Raw genomic sequence first — 19,881 nt, forward strand, 5'->3', positions numbered from 1 at the left:
CGGGCTGCTTTAATAAATTATGTCCTTTTAGTAAAGGAAGCCCAAGGTGAATTATACATTATTTTGCCTAGAACTACTTGTATTTATTGCTTTGCAGGAAACCAAAATCTAACATTTGTGGTTTCAAAAAGATAAAAGTAATGATTTTAAAAATATAACATTATTTTACGTAAAAAACAGTTCTCCCTAGGTCAACTAGGCATTCCTCACAGTCCCCCATACCTGAAGGAAAAATAATGTCATCAATACAGGAGAGTGTCAACATTGACAAGTGATCTGGTTTGGTCACTTTCAAAAGCTGTGTAGAATGACATGTGCTGTGTTAAAAGACACAAAACCAAGCCTTGCCTTTAGTCTTCATTCTGCTTTTCTGACAGAAAATCTTTAACGCACAGTCTCTGATGAGAAAGCAAACTATCCTTTATGTAAATTTATCACTTAGAAGCACTGAACATTTACTTGCTATTATACAATCACATTTTTCTTCCTGGAAAAAAAATTAGTATTTTTCAAGAAGTAGAGTAATACTTGTGAATCATGAAAGAAACAACAGATGTTCCCGCTTCCCCCCACCTGCTTATTTTTTTTAAGGCAGATACCAAAGCCTTGAGTGGGTAAAAATAAATGACAAAAAATCGAAAACCTTTGTTTGTTACCTAAAAAGCCAAAAAAAAAAATCTTTAGTAAAAGCATTAAGATCATATAAGTATTTTGTATCACAAATAACTGATTCTATTTTCAGAGTCAATATAGTGGTACATCTCCACAGAATAGTCAGGAAGGCAAAGTCATGATTTGAAGCACCATCATAACTTAGTAGTAGGAGAAACTCTATGTTCTCATGTAGTCAAATATCATTTTAAGCTATAAGAAGTAAAAATAAATTATATTTCAAGTGACTGACCTCAGGAGAGAGTATGAGGATCTATATTGAAATGTATTCCTTCCCAAGTGTCTTTCCTTCTATCATAAAGTCTTTCATTAATTATATTTTAAGACTTCGGATGATTTCTTTTAGTGATAATTTTGAAAAGCCACCTTGGATTCACAGAATTATAAAGAACATCATTTTCTGCATGTCTTATTGTTCGTGAGTTCATCTTGTGTAAACCATACTGAACTACAGAGCCACATATTATATCAATTCTCTTGCCCTTTACTAACTCTGTACTTGCAATTTTGCCTGCTTAGGAAGTCTCCATCTGAGGAAACCATAGCTTACATTACACTTTTATGATAATTAGAAAAATGTATCCTCTCTGGGCAAAAGAACCTGGACAAGGAAACAAAGCTCAGTAAGTAGAGGGAGGTCTGGATGTCATTTGTCCCCATGGTTGCTCTGCCTGTTTCCTCTGCAGGCTCTGCAAAGGCCCTGGTCTCTCCTACTAGAACATCACTGGTCTCTAAGCATTAGTCACTGCCACCATAGGCACTGAATATATGTACACAGTAATAAAATTATTATAATTATTATAACTTATACATATATTAAGGCAGTGATTTTGAGTTAGAGGTTGATGCATTTTTCTTCTAGCAACATCTATTAGAGTTTTATTCACTTATAAGTAAACAGAGTTCAGAGAGATTATGCATTATATTCAATGTTACACAGCCAATAAGTGATGAAGCTTGGATTGGAATCCAAATGCATTGACTTCAAAATTGTATTTCTTAGCCTCAACCCAAATGGTGTTTTGTAAATATCTGGAAACAGCTTGAGCGTGGGCTCCTTGTTCTTATGTGTACTTTTCTCTCCTTTTATTAGAGTGGTAGAAAGCAGAGGATGAACCTGGGGCAAACAATTTTGAGAGTCTTTAGAGAGAAAGTCTTTGACCCTTAATAATGTTTTACCTTTGTTCATTCGATTATTTGTAACCTACTTTAGCTTGAAAAGGATGTAAGAATGGTGTTCTCCATTTACAACACGCCACACAGACATATTAAAGCAAACATCCAAACAACCAACAAATCAACAAATAGAGCAAGTCCATCTGTTACAATGAGTATTCTGGGATGAATAGTATAGATTTTCTGCTCACAGACTGAATGCCATTCTTAAATATTTTCATTATATAGGCCTACATGACACAATGCAACCACAAATTATTACTGGTTCTAATAAACTTCCATTTATTGAGCAGAACATTTAGTTATTCTGTCAACAGAACACTTAGGTTTTCCAAACTCCAAGATTTTATGGTAAGTATTACTGTCTCCATTTCATAAATAAGGAAACTGAAACCTAAAAAGATAATGTAACTGATGAAAGGTGATGCAGCTAATAAATGCAAAGTCTTTTCTTTAACGATATTACACCATGTTACCACGGGGCACGACAGCAAAGTAGAGGCTGTAGAGAACCACACATTGGTGCCCTTTCTGTCTCTCCTAGTATCTACAGTATTAATTCTATTTTGCATATAAATGCCTAACATTACTTCTCCATTCATATGGACATATAGGAGCAAGATAAATGAAATAATGAAAAAAAAAAAGATAAACTCAGAATACAGGATATTCTGGATTGGCACAATCATTTTAAAACGCCAAGGTCATGAAAAAATCTGGAAGGGTACAGCTCAATATGATAGAATTACATGGTGTAACAACCAAAAATAACGCCTGATCTATGATTAACTCTTGGTTAAAAATAAAATAAAGATTAATAGAACTATAAAAGACATTTAGGGAAAACTGGAGAAATGAAAAACGAGCCAGCAAGATCAAAGAAAATAGAAGAAAATGAAGATTAATATCTTTCCCAATTCCTCCAGCAAAGGATTTGGAAAATGTATCATAGAAGAATAGGGATTTGTTCAGTCTATTCCATGACATCGCTCTGTAATATTCCAGCATATATTAATTTCTCCATTGTCAAAAGTCTAACCTTAGGAAAAGGACTTTTGAATACATATTGCTAGGCAACAGACGCTAATTGTTTCTTATGTGTAAGTCTCTTCTCCTCAGGATTCCATCTCTTATTCTTCTAATGGGCTCTATGGTGTTCAGTATAAGGCTCCATTATTGGCACTCAAGGAGACTAAGGGAAGAGGTATTTCTATACACACAAGATCCACAAGTCCTCCCAGCAATGAGTGAATTGACATGAAGCAGTATGTACTGAAATAAAACTCCAGTGTAAATGAAAGGATTACAGGATTCCTTGAAGTTAGTTGCAGCTCTATGCTCTTATTTCAAAATTTAATCAACCTAGATGTGACAAAAATAAGTTTGCCATTAGCCAGCAGGGGAAGAAAGGTCCCTTCAGTGGTTACAGAATGTAGCCTCGGCACATCTTGGTGAGGTGGGCGTCTTTATGCATTATTCTTCTCATTTTACCAGGCAGGAAGTAGACAGAGAGAGAGGCTAAGTGACTTGCCCAAGGACAAAGAGTGAGTCAGATGCAGAGCTGGGAATTGAGCCCACTTCTCCTTGTTCCCAGTGTACAGCTTTTCTCAGCAAGCCATAATGTCTTTCAGATGGATCATTTCCTAAAATGTATTAAGTTGTTAAAAATTCAATATGGGTGTTACATTGCTTTCCAACTAGCTCTGTTTCTTACTACTTTACTAGAGCTATTATCAAAAGCTCTAGTAAACTGATGGTCAGATCAGGAAAATCATATCTGTATTTTTTAGACAACATACCATTAAAACTGGATATATCCAAGTACCTAAGAGGAATCAGAGTCATTGGAGAGTGAATTAGTGTTTGGATCTTTCAGCAGGTAAGAGGCATTTCACAATGAGAGAAAAAGTGCAGCTTCAAAATTAGCAGAAACTGGAATGTTCATGAAGAACAAAATCTCACTGACCACCAGAAAGAGTTAAAAAATGAACTCTAAACTCCCTCCAAATTACACCAATATGATGTTTGTGGCAGGCATCAAAAGAGCAAGAAAATAAAATGTAGTGTATACTGAAAAAGTTGGTATTTTAGGCCCTTCCAGAAGTCTTTAGACACTTATTTTTATTCAAACTAAGAGTGTTTCATTAGCTGGGATTTTAACCGTTGGTTCATTGGGAATTTCAGGACACAGGCAGGAACTATCCTTTTAATGGCTTCACTGAAGACTCTTATTGTGCTAACCAAACCAGAAATAGTAAGTCATCCAGATGCTAACACTCCTATAAGTCTTCTGATTTTGATCACTAAAAACATCACCAACAGATCTCTGTGCCCTTTACTAAAGAACCCAGACTCAGCTGTACAATCTCCTTCAATACAGTAGTCTGGACAACTACCAATCGGTCAAGATTTAACCAAGAGATCAAACTCATTCACTGTTTCTGGCATGTGCTTTGCTGATGAATCTCCACCCAGAGGACAAGACACAGAGTCATTGCAGCCCTACAGCTTCAACTGCCAGGTCTGATCAAACCTTCTGCAATTATCTCTTACATGACTTGCTCATATTTCCGTAATATTTCTTACCTGAATTAGACCATCAACTCTTTGCAGGCAGAGATAACTATAAAAAATTACCTAACACAGTTTTCCTGAGAAAAGAACAATAAATTCAAATTTATTTTATAAAAGTTATCTATATTTTTCTTTAGAACTTTGGAAAGAGTGAAAATTTGAATTCCTTAGTAAGCATCATCACCTAATTCTAATTCATAAAATTTTATTCAGCAGACAGCCAGTCATTATAGCTAATACTGCATTTAAAATTAAAGAACTGACCAAAATGATTTCTTCTGGAACATGAAGATACATTAATTGAGCAGTTGTTCTTGCAATTTTTATCACCCTTAGGATAATCTTGCATCACTCAAGAGACTGCACTGGTTAAAACTTTCAGAATTTTCAATATCCTATGAAATTCCCTAGATAACTGGCTGATTCCAGGACAGAAACAGGGAAAATGCACAGTAATTCTGCGCTCATTTAACAGTAATAAAAATTCAGAAAGTACTCAGAAAATGATGGGGGTGTGTCAAAAGGGCAGAGTAGCCAATCTGATAGAGTGTCCAACAGCCATAGGTAAATATTTTGAGCAAGAAAATGAATAGTGATAGTATTGGATAATAACACAAATAATAAATACCTGTCTATACTGATATAAGTAAGTAACAAATCAGAAAGAAGGGACATTTTTCTTGCAGAACAATTGTAAGTAATAATCTTAGAAAGAATGAGGAAAATGTCACTCTGCTCCTACAAATGAGCGTGATTAACATCACCAATAATTAAACAAATTGATATGTATAGTACACTAAGGAGGCTGTATTTCTTGTGAGATGTTCTTATCAATAATGCATAACCAGAAGAAAATATCAGGCAAATCCAAATTGTGGAACATTCTATATCTATACATATATATAAAAACCAGGATTTTTCACATGAGTTTAAAAGATGGAAGTAAACTAATGACAGAGATTGTCATGGATTGAAGGTCTAAGGAGATATGACAACTTAATGCAAATTTGAATCCTAGATTGGCTGCTGAGATATAATCAGGTCATTAGCAAACAACTTGGTAAAATCTAGAAAAAGTCTTTGGTTAATAATGAATAGCATCGATGCTAACTCTGTTTTGGTAATTGTATCACAGTTATACAATATGTTAACATCAGGGAAATCCAAGGAAAAAATAAATGAGAACTCCCTGTACTAGTTGTCTATATTTTCTGTAAGTCTAAAATTATTTCAAAGTAAAAAGTTTTGAAAAATGCTTTAAAAAACTAATCTAAATAATCAGTTGGATATATGATTGCCTATGGGAACACCGGTAGGAAATCTAGAGACGTTGTGTAGCAATAGAGCACACAGTCGGCTCTTGTTAGGTCCCAGCTTTCCTGAGGAAACGGAAGATGAAACACAAACCTAAATGTGATCCCATTTGTGTCTCAGCATGAGAATTTGTCTGCTCATCAGGATCATCCCTCTGCCGTATTCACTTCACTCTATTTTTTGCTCCCTTTTAATCTTCTTTTTTCTCTTCTCCATTTCAATAATGATCCATGTGTAGTGTGTGGCCTAGCAATTTTGTTTTCACCATGTGGCTGTTACTTATCAGGTAGAATATTTTCCATGAAGCCCCTGGGGTTATGAGACAGAAATCATCCTCATAGCATCCCCTTGTGATTATTAAGAGGGTTTTGTTTCTTAGACAACTTTCCATGGCGTGTTCCCTCCTAAGTCACAGTTGAGTCTAATATTACTGACCTCTAAAGGCTCATTAAGAGTTTTCTCTGTGCTCAATTTTCTCCCCAGATTCTACTTTTATGTTTCATAGGGGAGAGGAAGTTGTCAAGGCAGAGATACAGGACACTGTTGAAACTAATCTTTAGTATCCTTCTTCCCTTAGCCACGAGCTGAAACAATAACACATTACAAATTTCAAGGCATTACACTTAGCTCTCTAGAGCCACCTTTTGTCTGCAAAGCACCAAGTAAATTGTCTATTCACTGTGATCCAGTCTAACCTGTTGATATCTGCAACTCAGGGGTTCCAGAACGGGTCACAGCTGTCAGTCCGGCTCTTAAATCTATCAGCTGATGCTGATAGATATTTCTTCCTTTCTTTTTAATCTTGGATGGACAATATTTAAATCATAGGGAATTGCGCATGAACATCAAAACTCCTGGTCTCTCCTGAATTTCAGAAGGTTGGACAATCCTCTGCCCACATTCATAGGAGAGCCCACAGTCTGCGGCAGTATCAGCTACCCCTTGGAAAAGGTGGGTGTTCTCTAATTTACATGTCACCAGGGCACCTCTGACCAGACTTGGCTGTATGCATTTTTGTTTGTAAAACCTGCCCTATATATTGCCCTTTAATTAATAAAGGTTAGTCAAATCTGTCTGAGTGCCTTCACTTAACATGATGAGCAAAGCAAACAAAGAAGCCTTTTCTCTGAGTCTAGGAATCTCAGAAGCCAGTCAACCTGTTTCCTTTGGTGAAACTGCAGAGGAAATGCTACCTATGCCTTTCTCTTGCTTGCGTGAGGGGGGCTAAGGAGAACTGCTGCTTCAGGTTCCTTTGTATGATTTCCTGTGTTTTAAAGAAATGCGACTGCTTTTATTGCATGCTAAGTTCAACTCTTACTTACACAGTGACTCTCAAGCAGGAGTTTGCAGAGCTACGATAGAGCCATTACTGTTTTACTTCACACGGAAGGGTTTTCCTAATCCTCTTTGGCATTCATCTCTAAACCTTGGTGAACTCAAGCAGCTTCAATAACTGAGTTTATTTTTGACTTAAGTGATTTTCTTTCCACTGGTAGATTTTTCAGGTGTCTCACCAGCTTAACTGTTATCTGAATAAGCTTTGTTTATTTTCCTTGGCTCTTTATAGCAGGTTGAAGTCTGTTCCAAGGGATCACAACATGTCCTGCCCAAATGCCTTTTATTCTGAGTATGCAGTCAATATTTTTTTTTTCTTTTGCTTTATCTAAAATATAAATAACCCCCTTATACTCACTTTGAACCTTTTCCCAAAGTACTTTCCTTATGAAAGAAAAAAAAAAAAAAAAGGCTGTTTAGCAGACCTCTGTGTGATGTGAGCAGAGTTCTAGTCAGGGAGCATAAATCATGCCTCATACTCACTAATATACAAGTAACCCTTCCCCTTCCTGCTGTTTTCAATTACTCCGATTAATTTATTTCCAAACTTTTGGCACCCCTCCACTAGAGTACACAGCAAACAAATTTACAGTGAGTCCCAAATTAAATATTAATGCAAAATCTCCCAGCCTCAATTTCATTTTGTTCAGGCAATCTAAAATTTAATAAAATGTTGGTGTTTATCTCATATTTAACTTATTCCTATGTATAGTGTTGATTTTGTACTGAAATCTTGGAGCCAAATTATTAAAGGGGCTTTTGACAATATGCATGAAAAATGAACTAAACTTAAAGTCACATACAAATTTGATTTCTGCACAGGCATCTAGCAAATGTCTACTAAACCTCCAGGTAAGCTCTTTACACAATAAATAAACTGGGTGAGATTTTTGGTTTTAATATCTTATTTAAGCATTCCTGAAATTATAAATGCCTAAGCTATGGGTCTCTTTTTATTTTAACCTGATGTGTGTTTAGTATACATCTTCTCTTCTTAATCTTAAGGAATACCATATTTGAAAACTGAGAAGGCAGTTATCTTTTTAAATTAGTTGTAATGGTCATGTAGCATTTCCAAGGCAATTTCTCAGGTTGGAGTGAAGTATGTCCTCTATAATGCTGCTGTTCACTATATAAACTAAATAGTGTCTAAAAGGGCTGATTATCTCAAGTTGCTTTTATTGGCAATAGATGGCCTATACAGCTTAAAAAGAAACTCAATGAAAATATTGGGGGTAAGCTCGTATTTTGGAATACAGACTTGAATACTAATTTTTAAAACTAAAGTTTGATTTCTTCTCAAGGTAGAAAACAAAAAAGAGATCCAAAAGAAAACAAGAGCAATAAAGAAAAAAAAAAAATCAATGGCACAAAATCTTGAAACAATCTTCTAATAACTAAGGCCTAAAATGGCTCATTCAACTTGATATTAACAGTTCAGTTCAGTTCATTTCAGTTGCTCAGTCATGTCCAACTCTTCGCGACCCCATGATTTGGAGCACACCAGGGCTCCCTGTCCATCAACAACTCCCAGAGTTCACTCAGACTCATGTCCATCGACTAAGTGATGCCATCCAGCCATCTCATCCTCTGACGTCCCCTTCTCCTCCTGCCCCCAATCCCTCCCAGCATCAGAGTCTTTTCCAATGAGTCAACTTTTTGTATGAGGTGACCAAAGTATTGTAGTTTCAGCTTTAGCATCAGTCCTTCCAAAGAAATCCCAGGGCTGATCTCCTTTAGAATGGACTGGTTGGATCTCCTTGCAGTCTAAGGGACTCTCAAGAGTCTTCTCCAATACCACAGTTCAAAAGCATCAATTCTTCAGCTCTCAGCTTTCTTCACAGTCCAACTCTGACATCCATATATGACTACTGGAAAAACCATAGCCTTGACTAGATGAACCTTTGTTGGCAAAGTAATGTCTCTGCTTTTGAATATTAACAGTATTTCCCTTAAACACTGTATAGATATTTTCTTCCCCACAGACCCCTGGGCTCTGATATTTTTTTCTTTTTCATCAGTTTCAAAAAAAGTCTCTCTCCTTGTTCTTTTTCCTCCTTTCACTTCCTCTTCCCTTTTTAGCTCAACAAGAATTCAATAAACCCAAATGGGTTTGTTTTATAGCTATAAGAAAAACTTCCCTGCAAATCCAAAGATGTACAATTACTAAACTAGGGTTTTTATTGCTTATTCTGGTTTATGTTGTTTACTCACGTCTGCCTCCAGTCTACAAATTACACTGAGATAGGTACGTAGTAGGAACTATAACACTTATTCAGTGAATGTGTGTGAGGTGAAGTGAAGTCGCTCAGTTGTGTCCGACTCTTTGCGACCCCATGGACTGTAGCCTACAAGGCCCCTCTGTCCATGGAATTTTCCAGGCAAGAGTACTGGAGTGGGTTGCCATTTCTTTCTCCAGGGGGTCTTCCCGAGCCAGGGATCAAACCCGGGTCGCCTGCACTGCAGGCAGACACTTTACCGTCTGAGCCACATAAGTGCAAAAGAATCATTCAGGGGTGCTGACTGACCAAGAGGAGCAACCATTAGGTCATAAACTCTTATCCAGTAGGTTCCCCAACACTTTTCAACACCCCTTTCCCTTCCAAAGTTTTCTTGGCATTTCCAGGGAGGGTAATGAATATAGCCAATAGCAATTTCCTTAAAATTTCATCCCATTAATCAAATATTCATAAGTGGGATTGGTGACTGTCAGCACAAATTCTTCTCAACCGTATCAAGGACTTGGGTAATGAGAAAGAAAATACTGAGAATTTCCTCAAGAAAAAAAAAAAAAAAATCACATGAGTGATTTTTGGCACTTAAGCCAATGCCCCTTCCTTCTGCTGTTATAATAGTTTATATTTTTAGAAATAACTAAATAGTTGCTGCCACATTTACCAATACCTGGCATGTTACTAAGTATATTATTTTAACTAAACTCCCAAAGAATACTATGAGTTATTCTACTAATTTCATTTTGCAGACATGGTATGGGTAAATATGTGTAATAGGGAAGATGGCAGTAATAATTCTGAAATATAGGGAAAAAGACAAGCAATATTGCAGGGTCTACATGCGACCATTCCATGCCATGACACATTTCATACAAATCAATAAGTAGTGGTATGAAACAAACTGCATTCTTTTCTAAATAACCTAGAATGTTAACTTTTACCTCCCAAGATGATAATTTAAGGCTTTATTTCATGCCTTATCCTTCTGATCTATTGAAAGGTTCTACATTCATTGTTATAGAAAATCTTCCTAAAGATGAGTCACTCTTCTACCTCATCCTCATCTACAATGCTACCCTGTTGTTTAAGCTGCCGACATCTGTCCTGAGCAGTTATAATAACCCTTTAACTGTATTTACTGTGTCTCTTGTCCTTTTTTATTCAGTAGCAAGCATGATCTCATAAATAAAGTTGTGTCTTATCACCTCTGATTAAACATCCAATTGCAGCCTATTATAATGAGAGCAAAACCCAAGTGGCCCACTCTGATCTGCATAATCCTACCTGACCTACTCATAAATGCCCCTTTCCCCATTCCTCATCTCTTCCAAACACACAAAGTGAACTTTAGGCGCATAGACCTTCTTCCTTTCTCTAAAATGCCAAAATCGTGACTTCTTCTCAAGGGTTTACATGGAAAGTTCCTCTCTCAGAACCACGCATCGTTTGTTCCGTCACATCACTTTTTATCTCAGCGAATATGTTATCTTTCACAAAAATGTCTGGATTACAACCAATCCCCAGAGCACCTCTCTTGAATACATTATGTTATTTTTCTTTCTACTTAGCACAAAATATTATGTATTAACTTATGTGTCAGTTCGTTTATTGTCTGTCTCTTCCCACACTAAAATTTTAATACCGTAAAATGTAAGTTCAGACAGACCAGTTGCATTGTCTAACTTGCTCACCTGCTTCTTTCCCAACCTCTAGAATAACTCCCAGCAGATCTCTGCTCAAATTTGTTGAATGGATGGATAAATAAAGGAATGACCAAGAACCACATGAGTTGTTTTAGGGATCATATGATTTCAGGAGGAAAAAATAGAAAAAAATTAAAGCGCCCTTACAACACAATGGATTTCTTCTGCTCTTAGCAATTTACATTAAGTTAATGGCATAATTAATGAAATAATGAGTATGTATCTAATGAGATACCAGTGTGTGAAATGTTTACACATATGCTGTCTTCCTTGCATTCATGGAGGGTATGAGAGACACTGCCAGGTCTCTCTTTTCAGAGTTGGTTGGAAAAGTTTTCTGTAAACCTCTAACAGTGTTTCACAGGCACTCAGATTAAAATACATACAAAATAAAAACTGTCATGCTTTTCATAACCTTATGATCTCCCAGCAATGAGAAAAGCAAGGGGAATGGGGAAAAGTCCTAAAGTTTTGGTTCATACACTATTAATTTCAAAATGCTTGACAATATCATCAGCAAGTGAAAACAGAAGAAAGCATTCTAGCGTAGGAAAGAACTCTATCCAAAGATGGACAATTCTAAATTCTGCTTATTTTTAATGTTGGTTAATGCTGGATAAAGTCACTATCATTTCCCTCAAGTAAGATTTGTACACCATGAGTATTACAGGCCATCAGCATGGTGCTGGTGAACTGCTAGCCCTTTTGTTAGAATGGCAGTGATACAAGGACTCAGCAAAAGGGCCTGAATTTTGGTTAGCAATTCTACCTATAAATCTTAGTTATTTTTTAATGAAAGTCTCATAAATACGGATGTCCAGTAGACATAATCTATAATTGTTTCACCTGACAAGGCAAAAATCTCACCCATGAGCTGGCATCGTTATCACTTTCAGAGCTTAATTATGAGAAAAATGCCTTAAAAATTAATAGAGCTGATTAAAGTGGAATATTTTAATAAAGCATACTTTTTATTTTAGCATGGTCATACCAATAAAATATGTAATTAATAATTTTGAAAAATGCACACAAGGTCTTAGATTATCTAAAAACCAAATATTTGTAAATCTCAAAATTTTATAGTTTACCAAATTTTAGCAAATTATATTTTAGTAAATGTTTGAGTAGTTCCTTACTGCCTCAGTTACCTGATTTGTGCGGATTGAAGCTTCAAAAAATTTTTACTGCCAAGGTTTTCTCTCTTAGCATCTTTGTCCTTCCTCTCCTTATGCATCCTAATTTCTAAGGAAAACAATCATTCTAAACTCATTAGCCTTATTCGACAGTTTTTCTTTTTCACAAATATCTTAAAATACCCCAGAAACACTCAAAGCAAGCAACCAGAATCAGAAGTTTTAGCTCTCTTCTTCTCCTCCATCCCTCTCTATCTTTAGTTCTCTTTTCTCATTTTAAGAAGAAAGAGCTAAGATGAGCAAATGGTCATTAAAGAAAAACTCAGCAGTAAAAAAATTCTTAAGGAATCATATTCATAATTCTAAAGCCATTTTGGAAGTCTTGAAGGATGTCAATGCAATGGGGAAAAGTTAGGAAGGAATGTCCTATTGATTGTAAGAATAAAATAAGAGACGGTCTGTGGTACCTTGATCTTACCTAAAGAAGAAATGTATTCTTTTGACTAAATTGAGGTCGTGTTTCAACAATACCTTTCTTTGGTCTGAAGGCTAAGCCAGCCAAGACAATGAGGTGCGTGCATCTCAGGAAGAGATGTCTGACTGTTAATAAGAATGCATTGTGAGATAAAATGGGATCTTAGCAAGGCAACCCACTCTATCTTCTTCAAGATTTTTTTTCTTACTTAAAAAAGTTAGAAAGAATCTCATATGAAAAGATACTTTCTCAACTTGTCTTGTATAAAGGACATACTTATAATATTATTCACATGTAAATGGAAAACTTTTATACAGTCATGGCTATATTCAAACTTTTTCTGAGAAAAAATAAGATTAAACAGATAAGACTATATAAAATGAAATTATTTTTCATTGTTCCTATAGGTAAAGAAACCTTTGACAAATGTTTTATATTTACAACTACTTTAGAGTATATGAGAAATTCCAAATGTAGATAATATATCCTTATTCAACAAAAGAGAGTGGCAGAGTTATTGAATAATGTTAAGTGACACCATTGTTACCAACTAAAGCATTAGCGTTTTCCCCTGATGATAATTAAAAGAATCTAACCTACCGAGAAATCAGCAACAAATGAGTGGGTGCATTTATTTAATCAAGCCATTACATTTTTTTAACCACAACTGGACATATAATTGCAGACTAAAACAAAGTTAATGTGACTGTGTGTGAAAGCTATTATAGTCATATTTAAAAGCACACTAAACACTGTTGTCCACTTTATCACTGTAATGATTTCCATTTTATATTCTATATTGAGTCTTGACTTTGAAATATATTTTATTTTTTTAAATATTTTGAAAAAATAACTCAATAAACAAAGCCAAAAAAGAAGAATAAGAACTTTCAAACCAATTTTCAATAAAGTAGCATTTGTCTCTACAGGAATAAATTTAGAGCATGTATTTATTAATATCCTAATGCTGCTTTAAACTCTTATGCTACCCCATGATATAAATAAATAATTACTACCGAACATAATGAATTTGCCTATTACGAACTGCGTAACAGCAAAGGTGCATTTGATTTACTCCACAAAGCAGATAGGAAGTATCACGTATAAGACTTTCAGGGAAATACATTGTTGTTGTTTTCCATAAAATTCAATTTTAAGCTTTTATGCAAGATCAATTTTACTATTTTACCAGGACTGGCTACTATCTAGCAGTTTGATGCTCATTTAGTTCCTAGTCAATTCAACCAATTTGTTTAGTCAGAAAGCACAGTCAAAATAATTGAGCTTGTAGAGAGACAGACTAAATCAATAGGATGGAAAGAGAGAAAGAAACTATATTTTGGTATCACTGAATTCAAAACAGAGCAATAAATAATACATACTTTCTCACTTAGCCTTGTAGTTATGCTGGGGGGCTGGGAAGGAAGGCTACCAAATCATTTATGAGGAGAAAATATAGATTTAAAAGTGTGAAGGCAGCTTATAGCAGAAAAACTTCTAGTAGAAAAAACCATATAAATTTTGAAGGTCTAAACTTACTTGTTTGGATGTGTTGCAAAATCTTCTGAAGACTTCATTCCCTCTTCTACAATATAGAGTGTTCAGATGTAGTTGGAGAAATTAATATTTATTCAAATGAGATCACACACAATAGTGAGACAGTGATTACATATTATTGCAAGCACAATACTCTTCAAAAGCATGAAGATTAAAGATATTCATTGGCACATATATGAATTAGTACAAAATTAACTTTAAAAAACTCTAGTATTTAGAGATATTTCCAAGTTTTTTGTATTTGAATTTTAAATAATGGAACTTTTTTTTTCCAAGCAACTAATAAATGTTAAATATCTCCTAAAAGAAAACAACTATAGAATGCCCCTAAGACTTGTAGATTGTTAGATTTGTGACTGCTATGTTGCAAGAACATTCTTATGCCTCTTTTTCAATGGGTTGTTATACAGGTGAAATTTGGAGAATAAAAATCCACGTGAAGATGGAAAGCAACTCCACGGAAGCGCATTGCTTGACTGGTTACAATTATTCTGCCTTTGCTGTCCCAACCGGGGAGGGGGAAAAATTGTGCTCTCTATGTATCAAGGTAGGATTGAGTCATTATTTTTCAATTAAATATAAAGATCTAGATTTCTTCAGAGACTATAAAGAAGGTTTTTTGAAGTAATCAGAGTAAACATAACTCTATCCTGATATAGGTTTGGTCCAGTATATATTCTGGCTAACTCACAATGAAACTAGTCAATATTTTGCTCAACTTTCTTTAGAAGTACAGTTACTAAAAACATTGTTTTAAATTATACACATTGGGTGCATTATAACCATTATAGCCATTTCAAAGGCAAATACATTTTGACATTTATTTCCTCAACTGTCAGATTCTGTTACAACAAATTACGTATTAAATGGAAATTCACTCATTAGAATACTGCACGTTAGGAGTTGAAATATAACCCAAAGTTCTTTCATTTCATAATGTTTTTAAGGAGGTGGTCATCATGAAACTAGACATATATTGTCTGTAAATTTTCTAAAAAGTAAAAGTTTCATTTAAAAATCTATCTCCAATTTCCAGGCCAAAGTGGTGTTTTTATAGGTTCTGGGCACCAAGGCAGTCATTTTAAAGAAGTTATCTTCTTTGAAGAAGATCTATCTATATAACAGGTGGGTTTCGCTTACTGCCAAATTAATTTAACTAATGACATCATGTTAGGACAATCATGATTAACTTTTAGTATTAATTCTACTTTCTTTGAATGTATCCATCTAGAATGAAGAAAAGTGTTTCCTTTGTACAAGAACTGTTTTGACAGACAGCCTCAGAAGATAAAGAAATGTATCAATACATCTGCTTCGTACCTTTTACTACACAGAATCTCTACAACTAGGAAGAAATTGAAGAAAGAGGTTATATTTCATAGATGTGAAAATTAAAAGAAGACTCATTGAAAAAAAATAGAATGGAGGAAAGACACAGAGATACCTCATCACTGTAATTTTTATAAAGATTAAATCATGTTAAGTCCAGGTGTCTTTAAATGGAGCCTATCTTAATGGTACACCCTAGGCTCTGAAAAGAGATTGACAAGACAAGTAGCAAGAAACTAATGTCCTGGATCCCATACACTTGGAAACTAAAAATCTCTGCAAGACTCTACCGTGAATAATAAGTAGCTTTTACAAATAAGTCTCATTTTAAAGAATATATCAACTATATCCCTCACCCACCACCCTTTCTAAAAATATTTCTTTCACATTCACTTAAACAAATCACTTCCATTTAACAATTCTAGCACAGGTAAAACATTTACGTTCTCTGCAGTACTCTCTCTTCGTTCTTCAGGTTTAGTTATATCCAGCCTCACATTGATGGAAGTTTCTTTATTTGTATACTGTAAACATTTCCATAGGATATTTATCATATCAGTAGACAACATTTATCTTAAGCAATTATTTTGTCAAAAGATATTTTAATCTCTTCTTTTAGGAACACTAATCTGGATTCAGCCTCTTCCTAAAAGTATCATTTGGAATTCTCCCCTCTGCCCTTTTTATTTCCCTCCCTTATTCTGTTTTCTGCAATTTATATACTTTCTTCTTTCAACACACTGAAAATTTTCTTTTTTTTTTTTTTTGCTTCCTTTCCTTTGTAACATTTTCAATTTGAGCTTGAGAGAGAGACAGGAATACTCAATGATTATGGAGAACTCTTAAAAACAAAACTTTAACTTTTTTGGAATATAAAGAGACACGGCTAGCAGCCCATTCTTCTTTGAGATTAAAATTTTAACATACATGATTGCCAGTTTTAGATGATTTTATAGACATATACATTTAAATGATTAAATGATTACAGCAGCATGAACTTTAATTATTTGGAAATACGTTTCCACATCTTGCAAGACTCAAGAACATAAAAGAGACTAGCTTCAGTTCTTTCAAACCCTTTCTTTTCAAAAAATTTGACAATTTAAAATATACTTCCTTTTAAGTCTTAATCCTTATCAAGCAATACTTTGATGTGATATGACATTGTTATATGACACACTGGTTGATTCTAAGTGAACATGATTTATCCTCCAAGTTTTGCTGTTAAGAGTTACAAAGATGTTTCCTTTTTTCAGACGTGATCAAATTAATAAAAACTGACATGTACATCAGCTTAACTCTGTACCAAAATCAATGCAAACTAAAAAAAAAAAATAAACAATGTAGAATTAAAGGACAAGTGTATGTGCATAAACTGAATGCAAGCATACAAGTTCAAGTATTTTTCTATTTAAAAAAATATTGAGTTTATACACAAAAAGAAGAGAAATGGAGGTATGGGGTAATTCAATCATCTGATTCACTCAGTTTAAGAAGCTACCCATTACTTAGTATTTATTTGGAGGACCTGAAAGTGTTTTCTCATTTTCTGGCTTGAAGTTAGGTCTTGCACTACAAAACACACCTGTGTAATTCACAGGCCTATTCTGTTCTTCAAGGACATCTGACATAAGCCTGGGCAGAAAGCTACATCTTATTAACCTCTTTCTTGAGTTTATATTCCCATATCTTCTGTTTCAGCATTTCAGTAAGAGAAGTTTGTCATAATGCAGCAGCACTTTCTTTTTAATTTTCTACAAGATTGCTCTCTCTATCTCTTTTGCCCCCCTTTTCCAAATGGGACCCACCCTTTTCCATTTTGATAGCTAGCTGTGGCATTTTTAGCTCTTTTAGAACAGTTTTGAGAGTTGTGTTAAATATGCATAATAGCAGTAAACTGTTGGTTCATAACTGTCTTACTTGTATTCTCCAGTATAGCACTTCATATCCTGACATGGTGATACAATCAGGCACTATTTCAGTTTTAGGAAAGAGTAACAATCCTTTTCCATGTGCCCTCTTTCTATCTTATATATCCCTCTCCTTATTGGAACTAAATGGACATCAAATTCTAATCCTTCTATTTAGTTTTCTATCTCAGAAGAAAGTTAGGGGTCTGTATATTTGAAATTCTATCCAGTATTCATTCCAATCATTGTAGCAATGGCCTTATAAACACATAAACACATACAGAAGCACTGGGGACTTAATACCAGATGAGGTCAAGTTTCCGGAGAATGGAGACTCACACAGAAAGAGCCCCATAGCAGTATCTGCCAGTGTCATTCTATTTTGCTAACATACAGGACTGAAAAGCTTCATTCTGTTCATCTGTTCTGGTCCAACTTCAAACATTCTTTCTAAGAAAGGTTGAGAGCTGATTGTTCCAGATCAAAGACATCATCATTTCTAGTCAAAGCTATGTGCTTCCATTTTATCAGTATAGTTTTCAACTATTCCAGACCAACTTCAAGGCAAGTTAAGGCAAGTTCAGAAGCTAAATGGTTAGGTGGCAAAGATATGTTTAAAAGATTAACACTCAGTAAATGTCAGACTTTCTAAAGGAACTCATATTAGTCTCACTACTGGTAAAGGAAATGACATGTGTGGGTATGCTATAAAGGCTATAATCTGGTTGTCCAGATCAGGTTGAGTAGAAACACTACAATTCATTTCCCTGTTCTTTCCATTAATGAAGCAACACTTTTTAGTCATTTCATAATTTGCTACCCTTAAACACAGTCGCTGAATCTCCCAATAAAACATTCTGCCTATTTGCTTGGCATTGAGATCTGGGTACGTTTTCTATCTTTCTTACTCTTTTTCTCATTAGCCCCCAAACCAAAATATATTAGTCAATATGAACTCATGTTAGGGTTTAAAAACAGAAACAAAACTAGATCTATGATACTTCTGATTTTACTTTAAACAGTTAACCATTTCAATGCCAATGGCTCAAATATTGATCTACTTTTTTTTTTTTTTTTTTTTTGTCTTTTTTCACCGGTCTGACTCGTCAAAGATTATGAAACTTGCACAGAGATTCTTGGGTTTCCAGATCAAACTTTACCAAATTCGGGTTTATTATAATGCCCACCTCCTCTCCTTTCTGCTCTGCTCCCCATACTGATTCCCTTTTAAACTTCTATCATTCGTCAGCTGTTTGGAGAAAAAGCAAGGGCAAAAAGCCAGCGATGGGTTAGCGTCTCCGGGCACCATAAGCTGAGCCACAGACATTCGGGAATCAAAAAAGTCAAGTTCAAGCAGGTGCTTGTGCCCAGAAGCTCCGTCAAAGCTTTAGCTTCTCTACTGATGACCCGAATGAATTTGCCCCAGAAAAGGGCTCCAGAAACGAAAGAGGCTAGAGTCTCCGCTTTCCCCTCTCTCGAGACCTTGAGTGCAGCAGGAAAGGAAGTTAACCCAGGAGATAAGTTAAGGAAGCACACACTTAACGCGGAGAACCCTGAGCCCGCAAAAGCTCGAAGCCCAGAAAGTGAGCGCGATGTGAAGTCTTGGGAAAGCGAATTCTGATCCCAACATCTGCAGCGCTTGGGATGCGCGGGCAGAAGCGCGCAGTCAAGTCCAAACGTTCCCGGGGGGACAAAATCAGGAACGGCAAAGGGCCAAAAGAAAAAGCTGTGCGGGAGCCGAGGACTAGGGTTCCTGGTTCGGAGACACCCCCCACCCCCACCGCACCTCTCACCCACCACGAGGCCAGCGCACAGTGGCCCACGGTCCCGGGGAGCGGGGCCGCAAGGACTTAAGTTTCACACTCACTTATATGCAAGCGTCGCCCAGCAGGAAAGCCAAGGAAGACAGGGGGCAAGAAAGGGGGAGGGGTTTTCTCCTTACCTCGGTCGGCTCCCATGGTCAGCACCTTGGCGACAGGCAATAATCCCGAGAGAGTGAGTAAGGCGAGGAGAAACTCGGACATCGTGGTCGCCCGGGGAGGAAGCCTGAGCCGGAGACTGCTCGGCGGTACCCTCGGCCCGGCGGCGGCGGCCGCGGCTCGGAGCCCCGAATCGAGCAGCGTCATTTACAAATGTCACTGGAAATTCTTCAGCTCAATGAGCCCAGCCAGTCCGCCTTCTCCTGCCTGGAGCAGGATGTGGAAGGTGTACGGATGCGCGCGCGTGGGGGAGAGAGTGTGTGTGTGAGCGCGAGCGAGCCGCTCGTGTGTCTTGACTTTTCAATGCAGAGTACGTCTGATCTTACATCACGCAAAGAGGGGCAGTGAGAGATGCCAGCGGAGGGGAATTCACTGATTAATCACCGAATCCACCACATACCCCTCCATCGTCCACATAAATCACATCTATTACTTGGTAAGAGGCATTTAACACAACAGGAAAATACCACCGCGAACTGAGAGCACCACA

The 19,881-nt window shown here is 36.2% G+C and overlaps 1 protein-coding gene across 1 annotated transcript in view; it reads right to left on the reverse strand.

Annotated features, from left to right (window-relative positions):
* LRP1B (LDL receptor related protein 1B) overlaps nucleotides 1-19,626 on the reverse strand; it is a 2,198,408-nt gene extending 2,178,782 nt beyond the window's left edge. Inside the window, 1 exon segment of the mRNA XM_018062463.1 lies at nucleotides 19,355-19,626. Within this exon segment, the coding sequence (XP_017917952.1) occupies nucleotides 19,355-19,538 (184 nt within the window). The 5' untranslated portion in view covers nucleotides 19,539-19,626.

The sequence above is a fragment of the Capra hircus genome, chromosome 2 (genome assembly GCF_001704415.2).
Source record: "Capra hircus breed San Clemente chromosome 2, ASM170441v1, whole genome shotgun sequence".
Taxonomy (NCBI): domain Eukaryota; kingdom Metazoa; phylum Chordata; class Mammalia; order Artiodactyla; family Bovidae; genus Capra; species Capra hircus.